General features: G+C 35.4%; 1 protein-coding gene across 2 annotated transcripts; it reads right to left on the reverse strand.

The window, feature by feature from the left end:
- Positions 1-1,667: 1,667 nt before the first annotated feature.
- Positions 1,668-8,779, reverse strand: LOC110624514 (serine carboxypeptidase-like 18). 2 transcript variants are annotated; one of them, XM_021769710.2, is made up of 14 exons: positions 8,585-8,779; positions 8,221-8,366; positions 5,403-5,479; positions 5,202-5,324; positions 4,933-5,035; positions 4,779-4,816; positions 4,589-4,690; positions 3,405-3,491; positions 3,137-3,292; positions 2,936-3,007; positions 2,726-2,844; positions 2,259-2,372; positions 2,118-2,175; positions 1,668-1,859 (listed from the first exon to the last, which is right to left on the reverse strand). In XM_021769710.2, exons 1-14 carry the CDS (start codon positions 8,737-8,739, stop codon positions 1,776-1,778), a joined length of 1,434 nt encoding a protein of 477 aa, XP_021625402.1. In that variant the 5' UTR covers positions 8,740-8,779; the 3' UTR covers positions 1,668-1,775. The 2 variants fall into 2 exon arrangements, with proteins under 2 accessions (XP_021625402.1, XP_043816696.1); XM_043960761.1 differs by lacking the exons at positions 8,221-8,366; positions 8,585-8,779 and adding an exon at positions 5,961-6,366 and having other exon boundaries at positions 1,670-1,859; positions 5,202-5,870.
- Positions 8,780-22,120: the final 13,341 nt, after the last annotated feature.

Here is a 22,120-nt window from a genome sequence, read left to right on the forward strand (position 1 = left end):
TATCCATATTAATTATTATTATTATTATTATTATTAATAAATTGAAAAGCCACTTTCTTTTAAAAAAAATAATATAAGAGTTAATTATCTATTACTTAATAGTAATAATAAAATAGGGCAAAATAGACAAATAGAAAAAATCTAATAGAAAACTACTCATCACTCTTAGAAGAACTTAATTTAGAGTTCAGCTTTATTATATTTAGGGCTGAGCAATTCTCGGTCTAAACCGAAAAACCGAACCGAACCGATTAAATTCGGTTTATCGGTTCGGTTAGTCGGAAAAATCGGTTTGGTTCGGTTAGTAGATTTAAAATTATTCGGTTTTCGGTTCGGTTCGGTTTAAACATGTTAAATAACCGATCAAACCGAAAAACCGAACCCAACCCAGCCCAACCCAACCCAACCCAACCCAACCCAACCCAACCCCCTCCATACCTTTCGCCGAACCCCTCCATCCCATTTTTCACATTCTCCAATCTCCCGATTCCCCCACCCCTATTCTCCCGAATCTCCATTCCTCCCCTGGGCTCTCCACACTCTCATAGTCGAATCGGAAAGATGGCGACGAGGACGGCGACGGTGACGAAGATGAGGACGACGAAGACTACGAAGACGATGATGTCTGATGAGGGGGGCGAGGACGACGAAGACGACGAGGTTCAGGTCTTACAATCCTCCAGAGGGCCACCGGTTCAGTCGGCGGACGACGACGAGGATGACGATGAAGATGACGATGGTGAAGGCGGAGACGACGATGAGATGGTGAAGGCGGAGACGACGATGACGATGGTGAAGGCGGAGACGACGATGACAATGACGACGACGACGAGGATGAAGACGGTGAAGAAGAGGTAATATATGTCCAAATTTATACAATTTTCTGCATATACTTCATTTCTCTCATCTGGGACTGGGTTGCGTTCTCTCATCTGGGACTGGGTTGCGTTCTCTCATCTGGAACTGGGTCTCTCATCTGGGACTGGGTTGCGTTTGGGACTGGGTTGCGTTCTCTCATCTGGGATTGGGTCTCTCATCTGGGACTGGGTTGCGTTTGGGACTGGGTTGCGTTCTCTCATCTGGGACTGGGTCTCTCATCTGGGTCTCTCATCTGGGACTGGGTTGCGAGCGACTTCTGGCCATGGTTTTTAATAGAATATTTATTAAATTATTTTGTTGATCCAACAATTCTTCTTCTGTCGACAATAGTAGCCCTCGAGGTAGTAGTTTAAAGACCTTTACTTTTTCTTTTTGGGTGTAAAGCAACCCATTGCAGCAATTCTGTGCTTGCCAATCTGTCACTTAATTGTTCACTCAATTAGTTTTTCTTTTAGACGTTTGTTTTAGTGTTCTGTGAATCTGAGGTAATGACTATTTTTCAAGGACCCTGTTCTCATTTCATTTGCTTTGCTTTCTTATTCTTACCAATGGGTATTTGCTGATATCCCTTGTTTTGGTGATTTTATTATGATTTTTATGGTAGCTTTGCTTTTATTATTATTATCAGTTGATTGTTGATTTTTCGGTTTGAACCGAACCGAACCGAACCGAACCGATTTTTATCGGTTCGATTCGGTTCGGTTATACCTTCATAATCGGTTTTTTCGGTTTTATAAATTTTAACAAATCGGTTTTCGGTTTTATCGGTTCGGTTCGGTTCGGAACCGAACCGACCGATTGCACAGCCCTAATTATATTTATATAGATATATAAATTTTGTCTAAAATTAACAAGAGCTTCATACTAAAATAAGCTTTCACAAGTCCGACCGTTTCTCACATCAGATAATAAGATAACCACCTATCAACCATTGCAAGACATTCCTTAGGCTTGTACTCTGGAGCTGTATGCCCCCCTCCCTGTGCATATCAACAAAAAAAAAAAAAAATACTGGTAAGAAAAGAGTTTCAATGAATTATTACACAATCATGCATGATTCTATTTCTTTTAAAATGAATTTTTTCTTTTTTTGAGTTAAAAAGTATTTAGTTTTTTTTTATTTCAGACATGAGAACTATTAAAAAAGAAGTTAATGAAATGTTGTTGTAAAATTCTTAATTTCAAATAGAGGGATTCTGATTGTTTAAGCAATTGCAAATAATGTTAAGTTGTCTTGCCTTTACAGTGTTAAAGACCAAACCATCTCCAATAGAGTGAGCATATTTGACTGTGAATCTGCAAAGGAAAAGGAAAATTGAAATGTTAACTTGGATTGTAATTGTTATTTGAAAGAAACAAATTGGTATATAGAAACCAACCCTGCAATTTGACCCTCAACAAACCAAGGTCTCCAATTATCAGCAATGGTTAAATTGAGCGTGTTGATCCATGTAATTGTACCAGTGTAAGGAATTAGCATGTCATGGTCACCACTGCAAGAAAATCACAGGATAAGAAAGAAATACAGCCATATATGAAAGAAAAAGGAGAAAGCTTTTAGCTCTAGAGAGATGTTAATGGACAAGCTAGTGGAAGAAAATCATATGTTTGCACCAAGTCCTAAAATTAATAATTGTGTCATTACAATTGTAGAAAACGTTCATTACTTCAGAAAATCCAAGGGCTTTATGTGGTATGCTGGAATTTATAAACCTTGTTGATGTGATATGAGATCTTCAATAAAAATTTATGATCATTTTCTTAAAAAATTTCTTGGAAATGTAAACTGGAAAACAAAATCACTAGTGCAGAAACTGAAGAGCAACAAAATGACAAAAAAAGGTACCTGTATACCAGAGCTCGATAGCCGGCCATGATGAGTTCTTTATGGTAAAAGACAGTACTCAATATGTCATAATCATAAGCTAGGCTTTTGTTACACCTCATCCAGTCTGTTATGGTACCCTGATTTCCAGTGAAAGAAAGAAAATTCAATATATACCATCGATTAAAGTGGATTTGACCAATCTGAAATTAGCACATTGAAGTTACTTGCGTTTTGAATGTGAAGAGCATGCTGCACATCTTCATCATTTGCCCAGATGTAAGAGAGCACATAATTTGAATTCTGCAAAGAAGTACAAGATTAACTTTGAGATTAGGGTCTCATTGAGCAAAGCCAATATCTGGTGGATAGCAAGGACTTTTATCTTATTATGGACGGAAATCAAAGGACGAGAGATAGAGAGAGATTTACTCGGCACCAATTTTCAGGGCCTTGCCGCGAAGAGAGAGCAATGTCTATGAGAGTGTCATCAAAAAATTTGTGTCCCCATTTTAAGCCCATTGGTTTTGGTGATGCAAAGCTGCACTTTGGTTCCAAAATTTGGGCATCGCATACTTTTAAAGTGCACTGCAAGCTCACACATACTCGTTAAACTTTTTCAGACAAAAAACAAAGCAGCAGTAAAGGATATGTTCCTTTTCCCCTCTATCCAACAGCTGAAAAAATAGATTTTTCTTACCTCTGCAATATGTTGAATAGTATCCATACATTCAGCATTGCTAATGTTTGGTGAGATATATTCTCCAACACAATAGGTTTTGGCCGCCTGTAAGAGCATAGAATGAAATTTGTTTTATATATATAATTTTATTCAACAAATTAAGTGTTTAATGAAAGTAACAAGTGTTGGGACTAGAACCAAATTCTTACTCTGATTTCGTTTTTTGTATATAGAAGTTTATCTCATTGTTGATAAAATGGACCAGACCAATTAAAAAACATCTCTAATGTGATGTTTATAGGATTAGACATTTGCGGTGGCCAACATCAAGATAATGATTGACTTTAATACCATAAAATGAAACGAGCCTAATTCTATCCCAAATGACACCTTGTAGTAGGAGGATTGCCCAAGTTTCATATGAAGCATATCTGCCTCATACCTGGCCAATTTGGGATAATACTTGTATGCAGAGATTTGCTGTAGCTGTGCCCACAGCCAGCGTTATGCATGGGACAGAGAAGAGAAACAGTAGGTCTACTAAGTTGAAGGGAATTTGATAGCAAGTTCTAGTTTTTTTCCACCAGTTCCAATGTCTATCAGGTTCCAGTGGAGAAATACTGATTGCTTAAGTTGCATATAGAAAGAAGCTCTAGAGGAGAAGAGAACAATGAAAGTCATTTCTTTTGCAGCTGATCAACATATGACTTGTACATTTAGTGATGCTTCAGAATTACATCAAATTGGAAGGCTTGTTTTTAGCAGATTTTTGCCTTGGGAGTGGGGAGGGCATAATATATTCAATAAGATCAATTTGGATGTAGACCTAAAGGGGAATTACAGAGACTATTCTGCTCAATTTTTACTTTATTTTTCTTGCAGTTTATGTTTTAGATGCTCATGAAAACCTTAAAAAAATAAAAAATTCAAAAAAAAAGAAGAAAAGATGTTATATGTGAGCATCGTTGCACAGCCAGATCATCATGCACAAATTATATGGAAAAATAACTGGTGGAATAGTTAGTCAAAACCAATGTTCAAATGTTTGCCAGTTAGCTACAAAATATGACCCAAACCCCTTATGCTAATCACTAATTGCTTTAAATAAACTTATGCAAATAGGAAACTAGGCTACATATAGAAACTTCAACATGAGTTTTTATTTTACTTTATTTTTTAAATCTCTGAAGTAGCCAAATTACCTTAAATAGCTCAGTGGATATAAGTCCCACCCTGTAGAAATATTCAACTCTGGAATTCTCATCATTATGCAAATCTGTTACTGGATTACCAACAATGTATCCCTGAATCAAATTTAAGCAACTCCAAAGTCTTAGAATGCAAAATAAACAGAAAAGATATAAAGAGACAACATAAATGTATTGGAAAAACCTGGAGATTCAAGTATGGCTTGTGTCTAGCCCTGTTTCCTACAACACAATTACTGAGTAATAACTGAGCTTGATAATATAAACAGAAACAATAGAGATACAGTTTCAATGATAAGAGATCCGACATAATTTAAACATTTGACAAGGGGAGCTACCTTCTGCTACTTCTACAGTAACAATGGGAACAATCATGCCAGAATAAGAGTCACCAGCAATGTAAAGTGGATTATTGATGAATTTGCGATGATTTGTTATCCACTGCAGCAAAACTTGCAAAGTAAATAAATATTTCTTTACAGGTATTGATGTTTTTAACTTCAAAAAAAGAAACAGGATTGTTTGGTTAATCATATTGTTATCAGACTATAAACATTATCTTCCATGTTTTAGCATCACATGCATATTTGTAAAACAATAGGCTTACCTTTCTAAGAAACTCATAAATTGCCTTGGATGATAGTGTGTCAGAGGTATAATAACCTTCTTGGCTTTTTGAGTAGGAGAATCCAGTGCCAACTGGTGCATCCAGAAATATAATATTGGCAACCTGGGGAGTTGCCAGCACAGTATGTAAACAAAGATTGATGAAGAAAATGGAAAGATAGAAGTAAAACGGGATTAGCACCTTTGTCCATGAGTATTCATTCTGTATAAGTGATGGCAAACTTCCATTGAAAGCATCAAAATCAAAATTTAGTGGACCTACGTGGAAGTTCACAAATCCATAAGACATGTTCAAAGAATTATCAGGTTTTTCAGATACTATAGCTTTTTGGAATAGCTCGTGCTGAAGCTACATTTTCCCCACTACTTCTCTTTATTTAAGGTATATAATTTAGCAGCCAAAGACTGGAAATATTGAAATAAACAAAACAACAAATATCCCTCCCACCAATCATTCCAAATTGGATGGACTAATTTATGTGGGAATAGCTACAAGAAAGAAAACATGTCTTTCTTTCCTTTCCCAAGCTTCCCATTTACCACAAAATATTTGAGTAATTCATCTCATCCCTTTTCTTCTTTTCCTTTTCTCCATTCTTCCACACAACCAAACACGGTATAGCCGTTTCACCGTGTTGAAGCTCTATTCCTGGATATTGGAAAAGAAAAGGAACATATTTTTTCATATTTCAGAATTACACCACTAAATGTAGTAATCTGGTTCACGTCAAGTAGTAACCTGAGCAAAATTAATCCATCATGTTCCTGGGAGGTCAATGTATGAATATTCTCCTAGGAGACCAATGATTCCTCCATCAATTGGAGCTCCAGTATCCTCCTCAGAGATCATAATTCATACAATTCTTCATTTAGACAAAACATCGAGCAACTTATGAACACCCAAAAAGCTTGGCATCACAACTTCCTCAATAAAGTCTGGTTACTCCATTCCATAACAGAGATATCAAATCTGAAAAAAAGAGTATAAAATTTGAGGGCTTCAAATTTGTTTTCGGAAAAAATTTCCAATGTTTCCTTGATGGGTTTCCTCATCGATGTCACGTCGCAAAGAACCGCAGTTTATCGGCCAACAATCACATGCTTATCAGTTGTTATCTATAAAATTGTTGTCGAAGAAAACATTTCCTCCCATTTGGAAATGTTTATTAATTAAATTAAAATAAATTAAAAGCCAATTAATTTTAAAAAATTCAACATTTGCGCACGTATTTATATTTTAATTTAAATTTTTTAATTTAATTTAATTAATCATAAAAGTAGAAATAGAAGAACCAAAATAAGAAAATAATTTTATAGTTTATCAAATTTGACTTTGTGACTTTTTTTTTTTTTCATTACAAAAAGAATACATTAAAATTTAACTGAAAATATATAAATATTTTTTATTAGACTTTAATGTTGCAAAAAATATATGAGAATATATGATATGATCATTAATAAAATAATTTATTTATAAAAAAATTACTATTTAATTTTTATAATACAAAAAAATTTACTCGTTATTTTTTAATTTAAAAAATTTTATTAAATTATTTTTAACATTTTAAAAATTTTATTAATTAATCTTTCTATTAATTTTTACCGTTAAATATTATAAAAAATTTAAAATATTTTTTATAAAAAAATTAATTAATAAATTTTTTAAAAATTTGAATATCACCTAATAAATTTTTTAAAATTATATAAATAAATAATAAAATATTTAATATTAAAATTAATAAAAATATTAATTAGTAAATTTTTTAAAATATAAAAGATGTGTGAATGTATTTTTTAAAATTGAATGATTAATTGATGAATTTTTATATTATAATGGTTAAATAGTAATTTTTTTATTTATTTTATTTACTTAAAATTATAAAATTAATTAATTAACGAATTCGTATTTAATATTTCAAAATAGAATTTAAAATATTTAATAACTTTAAATATAAATTGAGAGTGTAATTAAAATTTTCTGATGAGAGTATAAGAACAATTTATATTTTAATTTTATTTTTTGATGTCAATACTTTTTATATTGCTAATGCCTGTGTTTAAAATTGAAAATTTAATGAATATAGTGATAAAAGAAAATAGATTATTATAAAATTAAATTTACTATCAAACTTTTAAAATAAAGGTTAAGTGTAAATTAATATATCCTACCATATATTAAAAGGGACCATTATTGCTGTTATTATATCTATTACAATTGATGATCGCTGGATTTCTCTATCTCGGACTGGGTCAGGCTCATATCGTGAGCCCATCATTTAGGGGAGGTGGGTCCAAGGCCTTCTCCGAGAGACTGGTCCAGCCCGTTCCCCTTCAGATCGGACTCCAATCCATTTTCTCAATCAGGCCGGCTTAACCTCTTAGGCCCGATGAATAGATCCTTCTTGGGCTCAGCCCGTGACTTATCTTCCGGTCCAGTCCGGAATCAGGAGGGAGACCCACCTGTCCATCATGTGGGTCCATACGCATGCGCTCCCGGAGAGAATCAGGGGCTGTTACGCATGGGACAGAGATCTGATTCCCTCGTACGTCCGTATCAACGTAGCAAGGACAGGTGGTCCAATGATATACGTTCTGTTAACACATCACTAGCAGATAAAAGGAAACATATAAAAGGAGAAATACTCTCCTCTAGGTCTAGCCTTTTTCTAGTTTTACAGAACCCATTATAAACCCTATTTTCTAGATATCAGATCATCAACAATATTTATCAGTTTATCATTATCAATAAAGGTCAATAATAAACTCAAAATATATTTATTTATCGTTAATATTTTAAATAGTGAGTGCCGATCGATAATTTATTTTAATAATTATATTTTTTATAATTTAATTGATAAATTTTATTTTTTGTTTTTTATTTTTATAGTTTATAAATAAATTTAAATAAAAAAATAAATATATAATTTAAGGGTAAATTTAATTTTTTTATTAAATAATTACAGAAAAAGAAAATGGAAAAGAAAAGATAAGGAACATACCAATTTCATAAACAAGACCAGAGAAAGCAGAGCAACCAGGACCTCCTGTGAGCCAAAGCAAGAGAGGGTCCCTTACAGGATTCCTCTCTGACTCAACGAAGTAGTAGAACAGCTGCAACTCCTCCATATCTCCCACACCCACATATCTGAATACAATTCCTACATCATCATTATCATCTTTGTTTATAGAATATGGGAAATTCTTAGATATACCCGATTTATTATAAAATGGATTCTTTTTTTTTTTTTTTTTTTACGAGATCTACTTGTCTGGGTCTTAAATGGATCTACGTAATTTTTTTTTTTTTTTTTTTTTTCCTACAATGCATTTAAAATGATGAAAAAACTAAAATCTAAAACTTACCCAGTTTCAAGCTTAAATGGAAGTTTACCAGGATAACCAGGTAGAGTCTCCACAATTTGCTCTGAAGCATTCCCAGTTGATACAACTAATAGCAGTAGAAAATGGAAACAAACCCAGAAACCATCGCTGCCAAAAACATAGAATGCAGGAGCCATGGCTTATTGCCTTAAAGTATTTCTTCCGGGTGGACGGAGAGAATAATAAATTTTCTTAACAGAAATAGATAGAATAAGATACGAAGAAGTCGAAAATTGAAGGAATTTCTTTATGTAGGATCGAAAATGTATTCTTAGTTTAAATATTTTACCATTTGGCCTTGTCCTGATTAAGAAAACAAAAGCTCAGGTTTTAGTCTTTAGTTATATATTTTCATTAAGTTGCTCAGGTTTTAGTCTTTAGTTATATATTTTCATTGTCAGCAGTGGGTCAAAAGTTGGAAAATTGATATTAGACCATAAAAATTTCGTTACACTTGTAAAATTGCAGCTAACTTTCCCCACAATATTTTTTTTTATTATGTTTATAGACTTTTAATTAAATTTCGTCGTGTATATTCGATGGTCGATATTTATTTTTAAAAAGTCAAAACGTAAATAAAATCAATTTTTAAATTTTTATTAAAAATTTAAGAGTGTTTATAAAAATACATTCATATTCAATTTACTCCCACTTAAAAATTAAAAATTTTAATCTCTGTCAACTAGTAAAATATAATTATAATTTTTTATCGGTAAATGATCGATAACAATGTCTTTTTATTAGTAGATAATCGATAATTTCATTGTTGATATTTCAAATGGTAGCGATATTTTTTCTGATAATTTAGTTTATAAATTTTGTTATTATATTTTTTTATTTTCTCGTAATAAACTCTCTTTATTTAATGATTGATATTAATTTAATTTTCGTAAAAATATATAATAGGACACTCAAAAAAAAATTACCTACCTATGTTCAAATTGAACTTGTTTGAAGGTGATCAATACTAATAAAATTATTCTTAAATCCATTTAATTTTATGTTTTTTTATGATAACTTGTGCAAATATACACAAGGGATGGTTTTAGTTTCAATGAAATATATATTGGTATTGAAGAATTGAAGTGCAGGTTGGTTGAAGTGAAAAGGAGGTGACATCCACTTTTCTTGGATAAATTGAAGGGAGGATTATTAGTTACATTATAAAGAAATCACATTTTCTGAGATAAAAAATAACATATTTAAATTGTTTTAAACGTGTTTTGAATTTTTAAATAATAATTTCGTAACAAATGACTTATGATTTAAAAATCTTTTATTTTAAGTTGAAAATACTTTATTTTTTAATAAATTAATTTAATACAGATATTTTTTATTTTTACCAAAAAATATTTATGAATAATTAGACTCAGTTAAAATATAATCGTTATATCTAAAATAGATTATGAAAATAATATGATAGTCACTGATATTGTAAATTTTATTATAATTGATGGTCAAAATCTATTTATTATTATATACAATAACTGCATAAGATAATTTCTTCTATTGAGATCATGTTTTGAGTATTGGAAAGCAAACCATCAATTTTCTGTGGGAATAGTCTTTATCAAATATGAAAATTTGTAGAATGAAATTCCTTCTCCTATGTCAAGAGAATTGCAGAATTTCTGGATGGTCCTTCTCCATTGAAGAAGAAAGTCAATAATTTATGTAAAAAGTAGTAATTCGGAGGTGCGTAAGAGTAAAATCCCAACTTTTCAACGGGGCATTTGAAAATAGCAAAGAATTTTAATAGTTTATTTATAATAATTTACATTTATATTTTACATTTTAAATTTTAAATATCAAAATCAAATATTTTTAATTTACCATGATTATAATAAAAAAACCTAAATTGAATTTATGTAAGGTAACGATAAATTATAATATTTTTCTTAAAATTTTATTTAAATAATAAAATAATTTTTAAATATATATTTTATTACAATAATATTTTTTTTTATTAATCTTATTATCCATTTCCTATTCCCACTTTTATATAATATCATAAATATTAATAAAAACTTAAAGTATAAAAATAAAATAAAATTTCATGATTTAAAACCTATAATATTTTATTTTATTTAGAATATTATTACTAGAAAAGTAAAGTTTTTTAAATATAAAAAATATATACATGATTTATAATATTAAATATAAATATCTAAATATTTTAATGCATATTATGTATATGTGATGTTTTATATAATAAAAATTTATTTAATATAATATATATAATATTACATACCCCTATTTCAAAAAAAAAAAAAATTACATAAAATAAATATAAAATATATTTAATTTTAATATAAAATTTAAATTAAAAAATTATATATTTTATTAATAATATAAAATTCTAAATACTATATTATAATTTATTATTAACTTTTTTCAAATTCAATTTAATTCACTTAAATATAATTATATAATTAAAAAAATTTGACTTTATTTTTAAAATTTAATTTTATCATTTAAAATTTAAAATATTAAAATGAATTATAGTAAACAATTGAATTTTTTTAAAATATTTTTTTTTATATAAAAAATATAAGTTTGACGATTGCAAAAACTATTCCACAGTTGAAATAGAATAATTTTACAATGGAATTACTGTGTACAATAATTTTATTATAATTATTAATTATAATAATGTTATATAAATTTTACTATAATTAATGATTAATATCTGACGTCATATTAAATATCATCTCGTTGAAACGGCAGCTAAAATTAACCAAATAACATAGAAGAGCAAATGTTCAATGGTTCTGGCTTGTTTTTGGAATCTCCATAAAGCATTTATGTCAATGTGTCTTGATTTTGAGTTAGTATTGATGAACGATGGCTCTTTAATACTCGAGTCGCAATCGAGTCCACATAGAAAAGTCAGATCGTAGACCTGTTCTTTAGCATGCAATCCAGGCCACACTCGGGAAGATCAGGCAGAACAGGGCTCGGGTCCAATGGAGAAGGATCCAGCTCACCTGACTTGATGGGTCAGTGAGGGAACAGACCCCTCCACATCCGGGATCATGTTAGCACAGGCGCCCGAGGGAATTAAATAGTCGTCTGATGATGGAGAAAAGGGCAGTACGTCCATACGTACAGTTCTGCATGATAACGACATGTGGTACTGTAGCAGGGTGGTGGTTACACATCACTAAAGGATAAAAGGAAAAAAAGAATAAAGGAAGAGGGCGTGAACTAGTCAGACTAAGCTCACACACACATACCTTAACCCTACCCTCTTTCGAATTTCAGATCATCAATTGGTGCCATCTGTGAGAACGAAAGAGATCTTTTCATTACTAGAGTTTTCATCCTCATAACACCTGCTGAGATCCACATAGCCAACCACGGCGAAAACCACACTGTAAACACCCCAAACAATCTAAATTCTACTATTTAAGGTCAACAGTTTTCATTCTCCAACCCTACAGTCCCATTAAACTAATCACCTATATTGCTTAATCCCTCGCCGAGCTCGGCAGAGAACATGCCTAGAACCACCCTGTTTGACCAAGAGTGTAATGACCCAGAAACCGGACCGCTACCGGCGCTAGAGTTCAAATCGACTTAAGGTCGCCAGAGCCCGTAGCAAGCCTACTATAAATCCTGTATATCTGATAAAATCTCATACATGATCATACAAGACAACATAAACATAAACATTTCATGAACCATGGCTCAACCTGTGCATGTATCAGAAACTGAAACATAAAACCCAATACTAGAGCCCTCATCAAATGCTCTAGTATGGTAAACATTACATGCCTCAAGCTTGGTTCAAACATAACTCATAATTAAAACCTTTACATAAGGATCATGTTAACATGGATTATAAGGATAAAAACTAGGGTAAAGCACAATTCTAATCCATCATACAATACATGTCCACAACTATTCTATTACATAAACTATACCAGCTACTATGCTGACTTCCCGAGCTATCTTTGGCCCTGCAAACTTGGGGTTAGGGAAAAGGGATAAGCTACAAGAGCCTAGTGAGCAGAATATAAAAACAGTTTAATAAACATATGCTCATATGAAATGCGTCACAACACAAACAATTCATATCAAGATGGACTTGTCACCAGTAACCCTCTACATATTCCAAGTGCTCAGCCCTCGATGGAGCTCCTCAGGACTTTCGCTTAAACATAACATAACATATCCAAAATGTCAGGGGCGTAGAATGGGTCTCACCTGGACTTTCCCTTACATATTGCCAGGGGCATACAATGGGCCTCACCTGGACTTCCGTATCAAATCATATCATATCATCTCGAGGGCTAGTGGGTCATCCAATATCCATCCACATCAACAGTAAATTATGCAATGCATCATACTCGTTAATTCTAATACAAGCATCCTAATATATATAAACATGACATGCATGATGCATGAACATGTTTAAAAGTTTAGTTACTTTTAAAAAGGTGGTTCAGTTCTATTCACCTCTGGCTGACGCTCGCCTAAACTGACGCAGCTAACTCACTGTAGGCCTCTACGGTCTCCCATGTCCGATCCTACATAGATGGACTCAAATGAGAGACCAAACATAACTATTACATGACTCTAATCAACTCCCTAAAAAACCCCTAAGACATACCAAAACATGCATATAAAACAAGCAAAAGAAGGCTGGGCAGGGGACTTTCGACGGCATGTTCGGCGGCCGAAGGTCCCTTACAGATCGGAAAGTTAGGGACTTTCGGGGGCAGGTTTGGCAGCCTAAACCTTTCATAGATCCGAAAGTCAAGGACTTTCGGGGGCGGGTCCAGCTGTAATACCCGGCTAGACTCCGGTATCGGAATTCCTACCGTCCGGTGGAATCTCGGATGTCGGAAACCTCTAGAAGGGTAAAACCATGTTTTCTTAAAATGTTTTGATGTAATTTATGGTTTTTAATGAAAATAAATCCAAGTTTTGAGTGGAGAGGGCCTTGGAGACTTTGCCAGGTTCGGCCGCCGAAAGTCATGTTCGGCCGCCGAACGTGGGGAGGTTTTGGGAGCGCTTTAGGCCTCCGAAAGCCTTGTTTAAATCAACCAAGGTTCGGCCGCCAAACCTCATGTTCGGCCGCCGAACTTGCATGCGCTGTGGGGCCACGTTAGGCCGCCGAAAGGTGGTAAGGACAGCCCTATAAAAGGACCCCATGCCGAAACGGGCAAGCTTTTCTTCCTGTTTTCGGCCAAGGTGAGTTCTCCACCGCCCCTCCTCTATTTTGAGCTTCTCCCTTCGAGATTTCATGTTTTTCTTATGAGTTTTCATCTTGTTTTGAAGATTTTTGAGTTTAAAGCGAGTTTTGGAGCTTTGAGGTTCAAGAACTCAAATCTCTCCCATCTTCAAGCTAGGGTCGTTTTCCTCTCGATCTACAAGCGGTAAGGGCCGATCTTGAGCTCACTATATGTTTTTAACAAGTTTTAAGTTGATTCTTGAAGTAGAAATGCATGTGTAGGGTTTTATGAGTTTTTGGGTTTTTGTTGGTTTATGGGCAATGTATGTTGGATTTGTGTTGTTTGATGTGTTGTAGATAGGGTTTTAGATGGTTGGAAACCCCTAGGAGCTTGTATGCTTGAGTATTTGTGTTGTAGAATAGGTTTATGCATGATTGGAGGTTTTGGAGGCAAATGTGCATAGAGGAGCCAAGTTTCTGCCCTTTGGCAGAAACCAGGTTCGGCAGCCGAAGGACTTTCGGCCGCCGAACATGGCTGGGGAGGCAAGCCTTTCGGCTGCCGAAGCCTACCTCCGAAAAGAGACTTTCATCTCTGTCTGGGACTTTCGGCCGCCGAAGGTGCCGCCGAACCTGCCTGGGTTTCGGCTCTGGAGGGACTTTCGGCCGCCGAAGGTGCCGCCGAACCTGCCCTGTTCAGCCTTCCTTTGCATGTTTTTGCATGATTGTTTTGAGGTGTTTTAGGGGGTTTTTGAGGGATGTTTCTAGAGTTATGTTCTAGTTGTTTGGTCCCTCATTTGAGTCCACCTGTGTAGGTTCAGACCCGAGAAACCGAGGACCCCAGCAGTGAGTTCAGCTGCTTCTGAGTCAGTAGAGATTCAGCCAGAGGTGAGTAGAATAAATGACAGAGCATAATTTAGCCCACTTTATCATGATAATCTTGATGTTTATTTACACCTTTTCTACCTAATTTTGTGGTTTTGTTCATGTTTTGCAGAAACTAGGTGTGAAAAGACAATCTGGAGAAAATGCTCTTAAAACTGCCAAAAAGTGCCAAATATGGAAAGTTCCAAATAAGAAAAGTTTTCATATATGGAAAGTTCCAAATAAGGAAAGAGTCAGAAAGCACAGTCAACAAACTGTCCGAAATTCGAACTGCAGAATCTTTCCTGCCTTAATTAGAACATGGGCCAGGAAAGGAAGGTTTTCAAATAAGGCAAGTTTTCAGAAAAGGAAAGTCTTCAAATGAGGAAAGTGCAGAAGCAAAAGTAAACAAGGAAAGCTCAGTCAGAAGATTATTTCAAATTCAAATCGCAGATCTTTCTTTCCTTGTTCAAAGATGTGCATACACTGCAGCAGTCATAACTTCCTGTTTAGGCAGCAAGATCTCAAGGAGATGCTCTTCCTCTTCTGCATTCAGCATTCAAAATTCAAACGAAGGCTCCACCTAAAAAGGAAAGACTGGACAGATATATTTCCACTTATGCACATTAATGACTGCATTCTCCTGCCTCTTTTGCAATCCATGCGCGTGCCACCTCTTCTGGAAGCATGATCTGCGCGTCCTTCCTCTTCTGAAAGCCTTGGTACATGCATATTTCCTTATGAACATCAAGCCACGACTTTTCTTCCTCTATTGGCAGCCTTGGATCGCTCTTCCTTCCTTTTCAAGCACAAGGTACGCTCCTTTCCTATTCTGAAGGCAATCTGCGCGCCAACTTCTTTCTGAAGCCTTGCAGTCCGATTCTTTCCTCGTTTGCAACAACTTGGGCAGCAAGTTGCACATGGGCAGCACCTTGGGCAGCCTCTACACTAATTAGGAAGCAAGGTCAGCATCTAAACTTATTTAGGAAGCACAATCTGCGCCTCCTTCCCTTTCTGAGACCAAACCGCGCGCATCAACTTCCTTTCGCAGTGCATTTTCGCGCAGCCTTCCTTCTGAAGCCGAAAAGCGCGATTCTTTCCTTTTCAGACACATCTTGGGCAGAAAATACCTCTTGGGCAGTAAGTATGACCTAGGGCAACACTTTTCAACTATAAAAAGCCACATAAGAAGCCTCTACATGGTCTTTACACTCCCCCTGGGAGACACCTACGGGATTGCAAGTGACATCTTCTCTTTTTCTTCCTTTCTTTATTTTTAGTTTTTGTTTCAGCCATGAGTGGCTGAAACCTTTTTTCTAGTTGAGGATTTGGTGAAACTTTAGTTGTATTGTGGATTGAGAGACTTGAACTACATGGTTAATCTTTAGTTGCTTTTCAATATTCATGTAATTTGGTGCTTTAAGATATTATTGCTTTGTCTTGCGGATCTCTATTGATCTTTGATTTCAAGGTAATATATTGTTGTTTGAATAATCTTAGTCCGTATTTGCTTGGATTGCTCAAATATAAGAACACTTGGTGTAAAAACCAAGGAAATTGCATGATCTAGTGTTGTCTCCATGCATGTGGGTGACTAGAATTGGTTCTCTCTATTTCTTTATGCGATTGACTATTGTATAAGGCCTGTGGCTCAAAGACGTTCTTTGGCAATTGTTAATTAGTAATTAATTGGAGGACTATCCCTAATTGATTTAACCTAAAAGAGAGATAATGGATGTGAGAAGCTTCTTCAATCTCCATGGCCAATTTATTGAATCAACAAAGGAACATATGAGTCAATGATCAATCCCATCAACTTAAAGTGAATCCGAATCTTCAACTAGAGCTTTTCTCTTATTTGTTTTCTCTTTATTTTTATTATTTGCTTTACTTTATTGTTTCCACCATTAGTTTAATCAAATCAATCTCAAACCCCCCTTATTTACTTTACTCGCAATTTATTTTCATTGTTTATTTATTTTCTGTTTGTTCATTTGGTCTACTCAAGGAAGGTAAATAAGTATCAATTCCCTGTGGATACGATCCTTTTACCACTGTCTACAGTTTTAATATTGTTGGTAGTTAAAAAGGTTATTTATTTTGACCGGCTTCGACAACCGCTCCGTCAAAATTGGCGCCGTTGCCGGGGAATTGATCTAACTTGTTTATTTTTCTTTCAGGACCTGATCTGTACTGCGAAAGACACCCTATCGCAAGATCTGAACATATAAAAAAAAAAAAAAAAAAAAGAGAGAAATTCACCAAAGGCACAGACACCATCGCAGATCTGAATCATGGATGAGGTAAGTATGTCCAATATTGATCCTCGATTGTCATATCTAATCTCTCTTTTGGAAAATTATGTCATAGGTCAATCCCAACAACTTGAGCGATCTCGGCCATGTGGGATGTGTGCACAAATAGGACACCTAACTGATCAATGTCCTATGCTTTATGAGAATTACCAACAAGTAGATGCATTTGGAGGATACTATGGACAGCCAAGACATGATCCCTACCTTGACACATACAATACAGGTTGGGGAGACTATCCGAACTATGACTATGCTAGGGCTGACCACTACCAGGACTACCAAAGAGATTTGCAATACAATCCATGTAGGGAAGACCATCCGAATTATGGCTATCCAGCCCAACCAACACCTACAAGTTCACAAACTGCCATGGGTGAGTTGGCAAAGATGATGCAAATGATGCAACAGCAGATAGATCAATTGAAGGCAGCCATATTAAGGAGAGAGGAAGAGCTTCAAGATGTGTGGGATGATGATGAAAGTTCACAAGTGCAAGAACAAAGTGCTGAAGAGAAACAACCAGAAAACTATTTGTCCAAACAAACGGATCAAACAGGACTTGTTGTTGATTTAGATATCATTGATTGTTCAAGTAAAGATGTTTTTCATGTAAATCAAGATGACATACTAAATGATGATCTTTGCAGGAAAGAGAGCCAGAAAGAGCCAGAACTGAAAGAAACTGACTGTTGCATCCAACAGGTGGACTGCAGCCATGCGCAGAATGAACAGAAGCAGATCGCACCACTTCAGCTTGGTGCGCAGATCAGCCTTGCGCAGACTAAAACCACCACCTTTCGGCTGCCGAACTTCACCACCTTTTGGAAGCCGAACTCCACCACCATTCGGCCGTCGAACCTCCCACTACAGCTTCCATCGCATGAAACTCCTTCCAGCCTTCATTTGCAGACCAACCTTGCGCAAGGAGTACTTGAAAGCCTTTCAGTTGCGTCCTTTCAGCTTCAATCGCAGATCAGTCCTCTTCAGCTCCCTTTTCAGTCAGATCTTGCGCAGAAAGAGGAAGCTGAATCCAATTCAGCCATTCCTCCATCGCAGAAAGCCCATGCACACAATGAACAAGAGGAAATCCAAGACCCAAAACCAAAGGAGCATGAGGATCTATGCTTTCCCAAACCGCCGGATAAGGTAGAGTTTGTTTTGCCTGAATTCAGTACTAAATTGCAGCTACCCATGGAGAAATATGAACTGGAGTTCAAAGTGCTGCCCAATCATCTAAAAAATGCAAACATAAGGGCAAGAGGTACACCTCATCTGAAAGAGGAGAAGCTAATCATGTTACTTCATGAGTACATGAAAGAAATAAGATGGGTCATGACAAAAACAAAAGGCGTGCTACACTATTCACTTAATTCTGTTGGGACCCTTTTTCCTCCCCCAATTACTTGAGGCAACTTGCCAAGTGGATCGCACCATACAACACCACACCAGGGGAGTACTCAGTTTCCTTTGTTCTTTTATGTTTTCTATACATTGAGGACAATGCATGATTTAGGTGTGGGGGTGCGGATCTCTGAAATTTTTAATTTTTTTGCTTTAGACACATTTTTCCTTTCAGTTTGCATTTTCCTTTCAGTTTTTTTGCTTTCAGTTTGCGTTTTCTTTTCAGTTTTCCTTTCAGTTTGTGTTTGATCATCCACAATCTTCTTTTTGATTTGCTTTACTCAAACTGATGAACTATGTTGGATGAGCTTTCTTTCCATGACCCCATTGATGTGATAACTCTTTAAACCTGTGTTGAATCAATTGCAATGAGATATATTCATGTTTGGGAATTGCCTTTGAATTGAATCTTTGAGCTTGCCATGGTGAAAAATATATTGATGACACTCATTAGAGAGAATGAATTGATTGATGTGTGAATGAACTTAATGTGACTTGTTTTAGCAATTGGTGTTGATTTGCCCAAATCATTGAGAAAAAGAAATTCAGAAAAGGCCTAGACTTCATGAGCACAAATTGAAAACTGTTCCAATGGTCAAAAGACTATGAACAGAGCTAGTAGCCACTTGGACAGGTGACCAACTGAGTAACTGGGGGTGGGTATCACCAATATGTACCTTCACGTCAAAAGGTTGGTGACTTTTTCAAGCAAGTTTAAAGTGCAAAAAGGCTGAATAAAGTACTTCAAGGTAAGGGCAAGTCACTCTGAAAGCTAGAATAAGCCTTTAATTGAACAAATGAAATGTGCATGTATGATCTCTCTTTTGAGGAAAACCAATCCTAGCCATGGTAAGTAAAGGGAAACAAGGAAAGAGGTAAGTAACCTTGATGCATATATTCTTCATTGCAATGCTTCAAAATAGGGGTCTAGAGTAAGAGCTTAAGTGGAAATAAGGATCAAAGCAAAGAGAGTTTGTTTAACTATGTTTGTTTGCTTGAGGACAAGCAAAAGGCTAGGTGTGGGGGTATTTGACAGAGCATAATTTAGCCCACTTTATCATGATAATCTTGATGTTTATTTACACCTTTTCTACCTAATTTTGTGGTTTTGTTCATGTTTTGCAGAAACTAGGTGTGAAAAGACAATCTGGAGAAAATGCTCTTAAAACTGCCAAAAAGTGCCAAATATGGAAAGTTCCAAATAAGAAAAGTTTTCATATATGGAAAGTTCCAAATAAGGAAAGAGTCAGAAAGCACAGTCAACAAACTGTCCGAAATTCGAACTGCAGAATCTTTCCTGCCTTAATTAGAACATGGGCCAGGAAAGGAAGGTTTTCAAATAAGGCAAGTTTTCAGAAAAGGAAAGTCTTCAAATGAGGAAAGTGCAGAAGCAAAAGTAAACAAGGAAAGCTCAGTCAGAAGATTATTTCAAATTCAAATCGCAGATCTTTCTTTCCTTGTTCAAAGATGTGCATACACTGCAGCAGTCATAACTTCCTGTTTAGGCAGCAAGATCTCAAGGAGATGCTCTTCCTCTTCTGCATTCAGCATTCAAAATTCAAACGAAGGCTCCACCTAAAAAGGAAAGACTGGACAGATATATTTCCACTTATGCACATTAATGACTGCATTCTCCTGCCTCTTTTGCAATCCATGCGCGTGCCACCTCTTCTGGAAGCATGATCCGCGCGTCCTTCCTCTTCTGAAAGCCTTGGTACATGCATATTTCCTTATGAACATCAAGCCACGACTTTTCTTCCTCTATTGGCAGCCTTGGATCGCTCTTCCTTCCTTTTCAAGCACAAGGTACGCTCCTTTCCTATTCTGAAGGCAATCTGCGCGCCAACTTCTTTCTGAAGCCTTGCAGTCCGATTCTTTCCTCGTTTGCAACAACTTGGGCAGCAAGTTGCACATGGGCAGCACCTTGGGCAGCCTCTACACTAATTAGGAAGCAAGGTCAGCATCTAAACTTATTTAGGAAGCACAATCTGCGCCTCCTTCCCTTTCTGAGACCAAACCGCGCGCATCAACTTCCTTTCGCAGTGCATTTTCGCGCAGCCTTCCTTCTGAAGCCGAAAAGCGCGATTCTTTCCTTTTCAGACACATCTTGGGCAGAAAATACCTCTTGGGCAGTAAGTATGACCTAGGGCAACACTTTTCAACTATAAAAAGCCACATAAGAAGCCTCTACATGGTCTTTACACTCCCCCTGGGAGACACCTACGGGATTGCAAGTGACATCTTCTCTTTTTCTTCCTTTCTTTATTTTTAGTTTTTGTTTCAGCCATGAGTGGCTGAAACCTTTTTTCTAGTTGAGGATTTGGTGAAACTTTAGTTGTATTGTGGATTGAGAGACTTGAACTACATGGTTAATCTTTAGTTGCTTTTCAATATTCATGTAATTTGGTGCTTTAAGATATTATTGCTTTGTCTTGCGGATCTCTATTGATCTTTGATTTCAAGGTAATATATTGTTGTTTGAATAATCTTAGTCCGTATTTGCTTGGATTGCTCAAATATAAGAACACTTGGTGTAAAAACCAAGGAAATTGCATGATCTAGTGTTGTCTCCATGCATGTGGGTGACTAGAATTGGTTCTCTCTATTTCTTTATGCGATTGACTATTGTATAAGGCCTGTGGCTCAAAGACGTTCTTTGGCAATTGTTAATTAGTAATTAATTGGAGGACTATCCCTAATTGATTTAACCTAAAAGAGAGATAATGGATGTGAGAAGCTTCTTCAATCTCCATGGCCAATTTATTGAATCAACAAAGGAACATATGAGTCAATGATCAATCCCATCAACTTAAAGTGAATCCGAATCTTCAACTAGAGCTTTTCTCTTATTTGTTTTCTCTTTATTTTTATTATTTGCTTTACTTTATTGTTTCCACCATTAGTTTAATCAAATCAATCTCAAACCCCCCTTATTTACTTTACTCGCAATTTATTTTCATTGTTTATTTATTTTCTGTTTGTTCATTTGGTCTACTCAAGGAAGGTAAATAAGTATCAATTCCCTGTGGATACGATCCTTTTACCACTGTCTACAGTTTTAATATTGTTGGTAGTTAAAAAGGTTATTTATTTTGACCGGCTTCGACAACTGCTCCGTCAATAAACCTTTACGATTTAAAGCAAATAAATTATAAAGTTTTTAGGATGTTCATACATCATGAATGCCATGTGATGAATTAGGTTGTTTGCATTAGAATTCACGAATATGTTGCATTGCATTTATGATGTTGATGTGGATTGGTTATTGGATGATCCTTTAGTCCTCATATGGTATGATGATGTTATGGCATGATATGGTATGGAAGTCCAGGTTGTACCCATTCTACGTCCCTGACACTATGTAAGAGAAAGTCCAGGTTGTGCCCATTCTACGTCCCTGGCACATTGGAATGTTATGATATGTTATGTTAAGAGAAAGACCGGTTGTACCCATTCTACGTCCCGACACTTTGGAATGTAGAGGGCTATTGGTGACAATACCATCCGAGATGTGATTTGTTGTGATGTGTTGCATTACATGATGGCATGAGATTTTAAATGTTGTTTTCTATTATTCTGCTCACTAGGCTCTAGTAGCTCACCCCTTTTCCCTAATCCCCCAGGCTTGCAGGTACGGGCTAGACAGAGAAGTCAAGAAGAGTAAAATCATGTGTTTGTAATAGATAGAAAGTGGACATGATAAATTGTAAGATAATGTAAAGTTTGAATAGTCATGTTATGTATAATGATATTGAGGATTAG

Source organism: Manihot esculenta, chromosome 10, assembly GCF_001659605.2.
Source record: "Manihot esculenta cultivar AM560-2 chromosome 10, M.esculenta_v8, whole genome shotgun sequence".
Taxonomy (NCBI): domain Eukaryota; kingdom Viridiplantae; phylum Streptophyta; class Magnoliopsida; order Malpighiales; family Euphorbiaceae; genus Manihot; species Manihot esculenta.

Coding starts and splice junctions, on each gene's coding strand:
- LOC110624514 (XM_021769710.2), bottom strand. CDS start 8,739: ATGGCTCCTGCATTCTATGTTTTTGGCAGCGATGGTTTCTGGGTTTGT. Junction 8,367..8,584: donor CCATTTAAGCTTGAAACTGG/GTAAGTTTTAGA, acceptor AATTGTATTCAG/ATATGTGGGTGTGGGAGATA. Junction 4,691..4,778: donor AGCCATACTTGAATCTCCAG/GTTTTTCCAATA, acceptor AATTTGATTCAG/GGATACATTGTTGGTAATCC.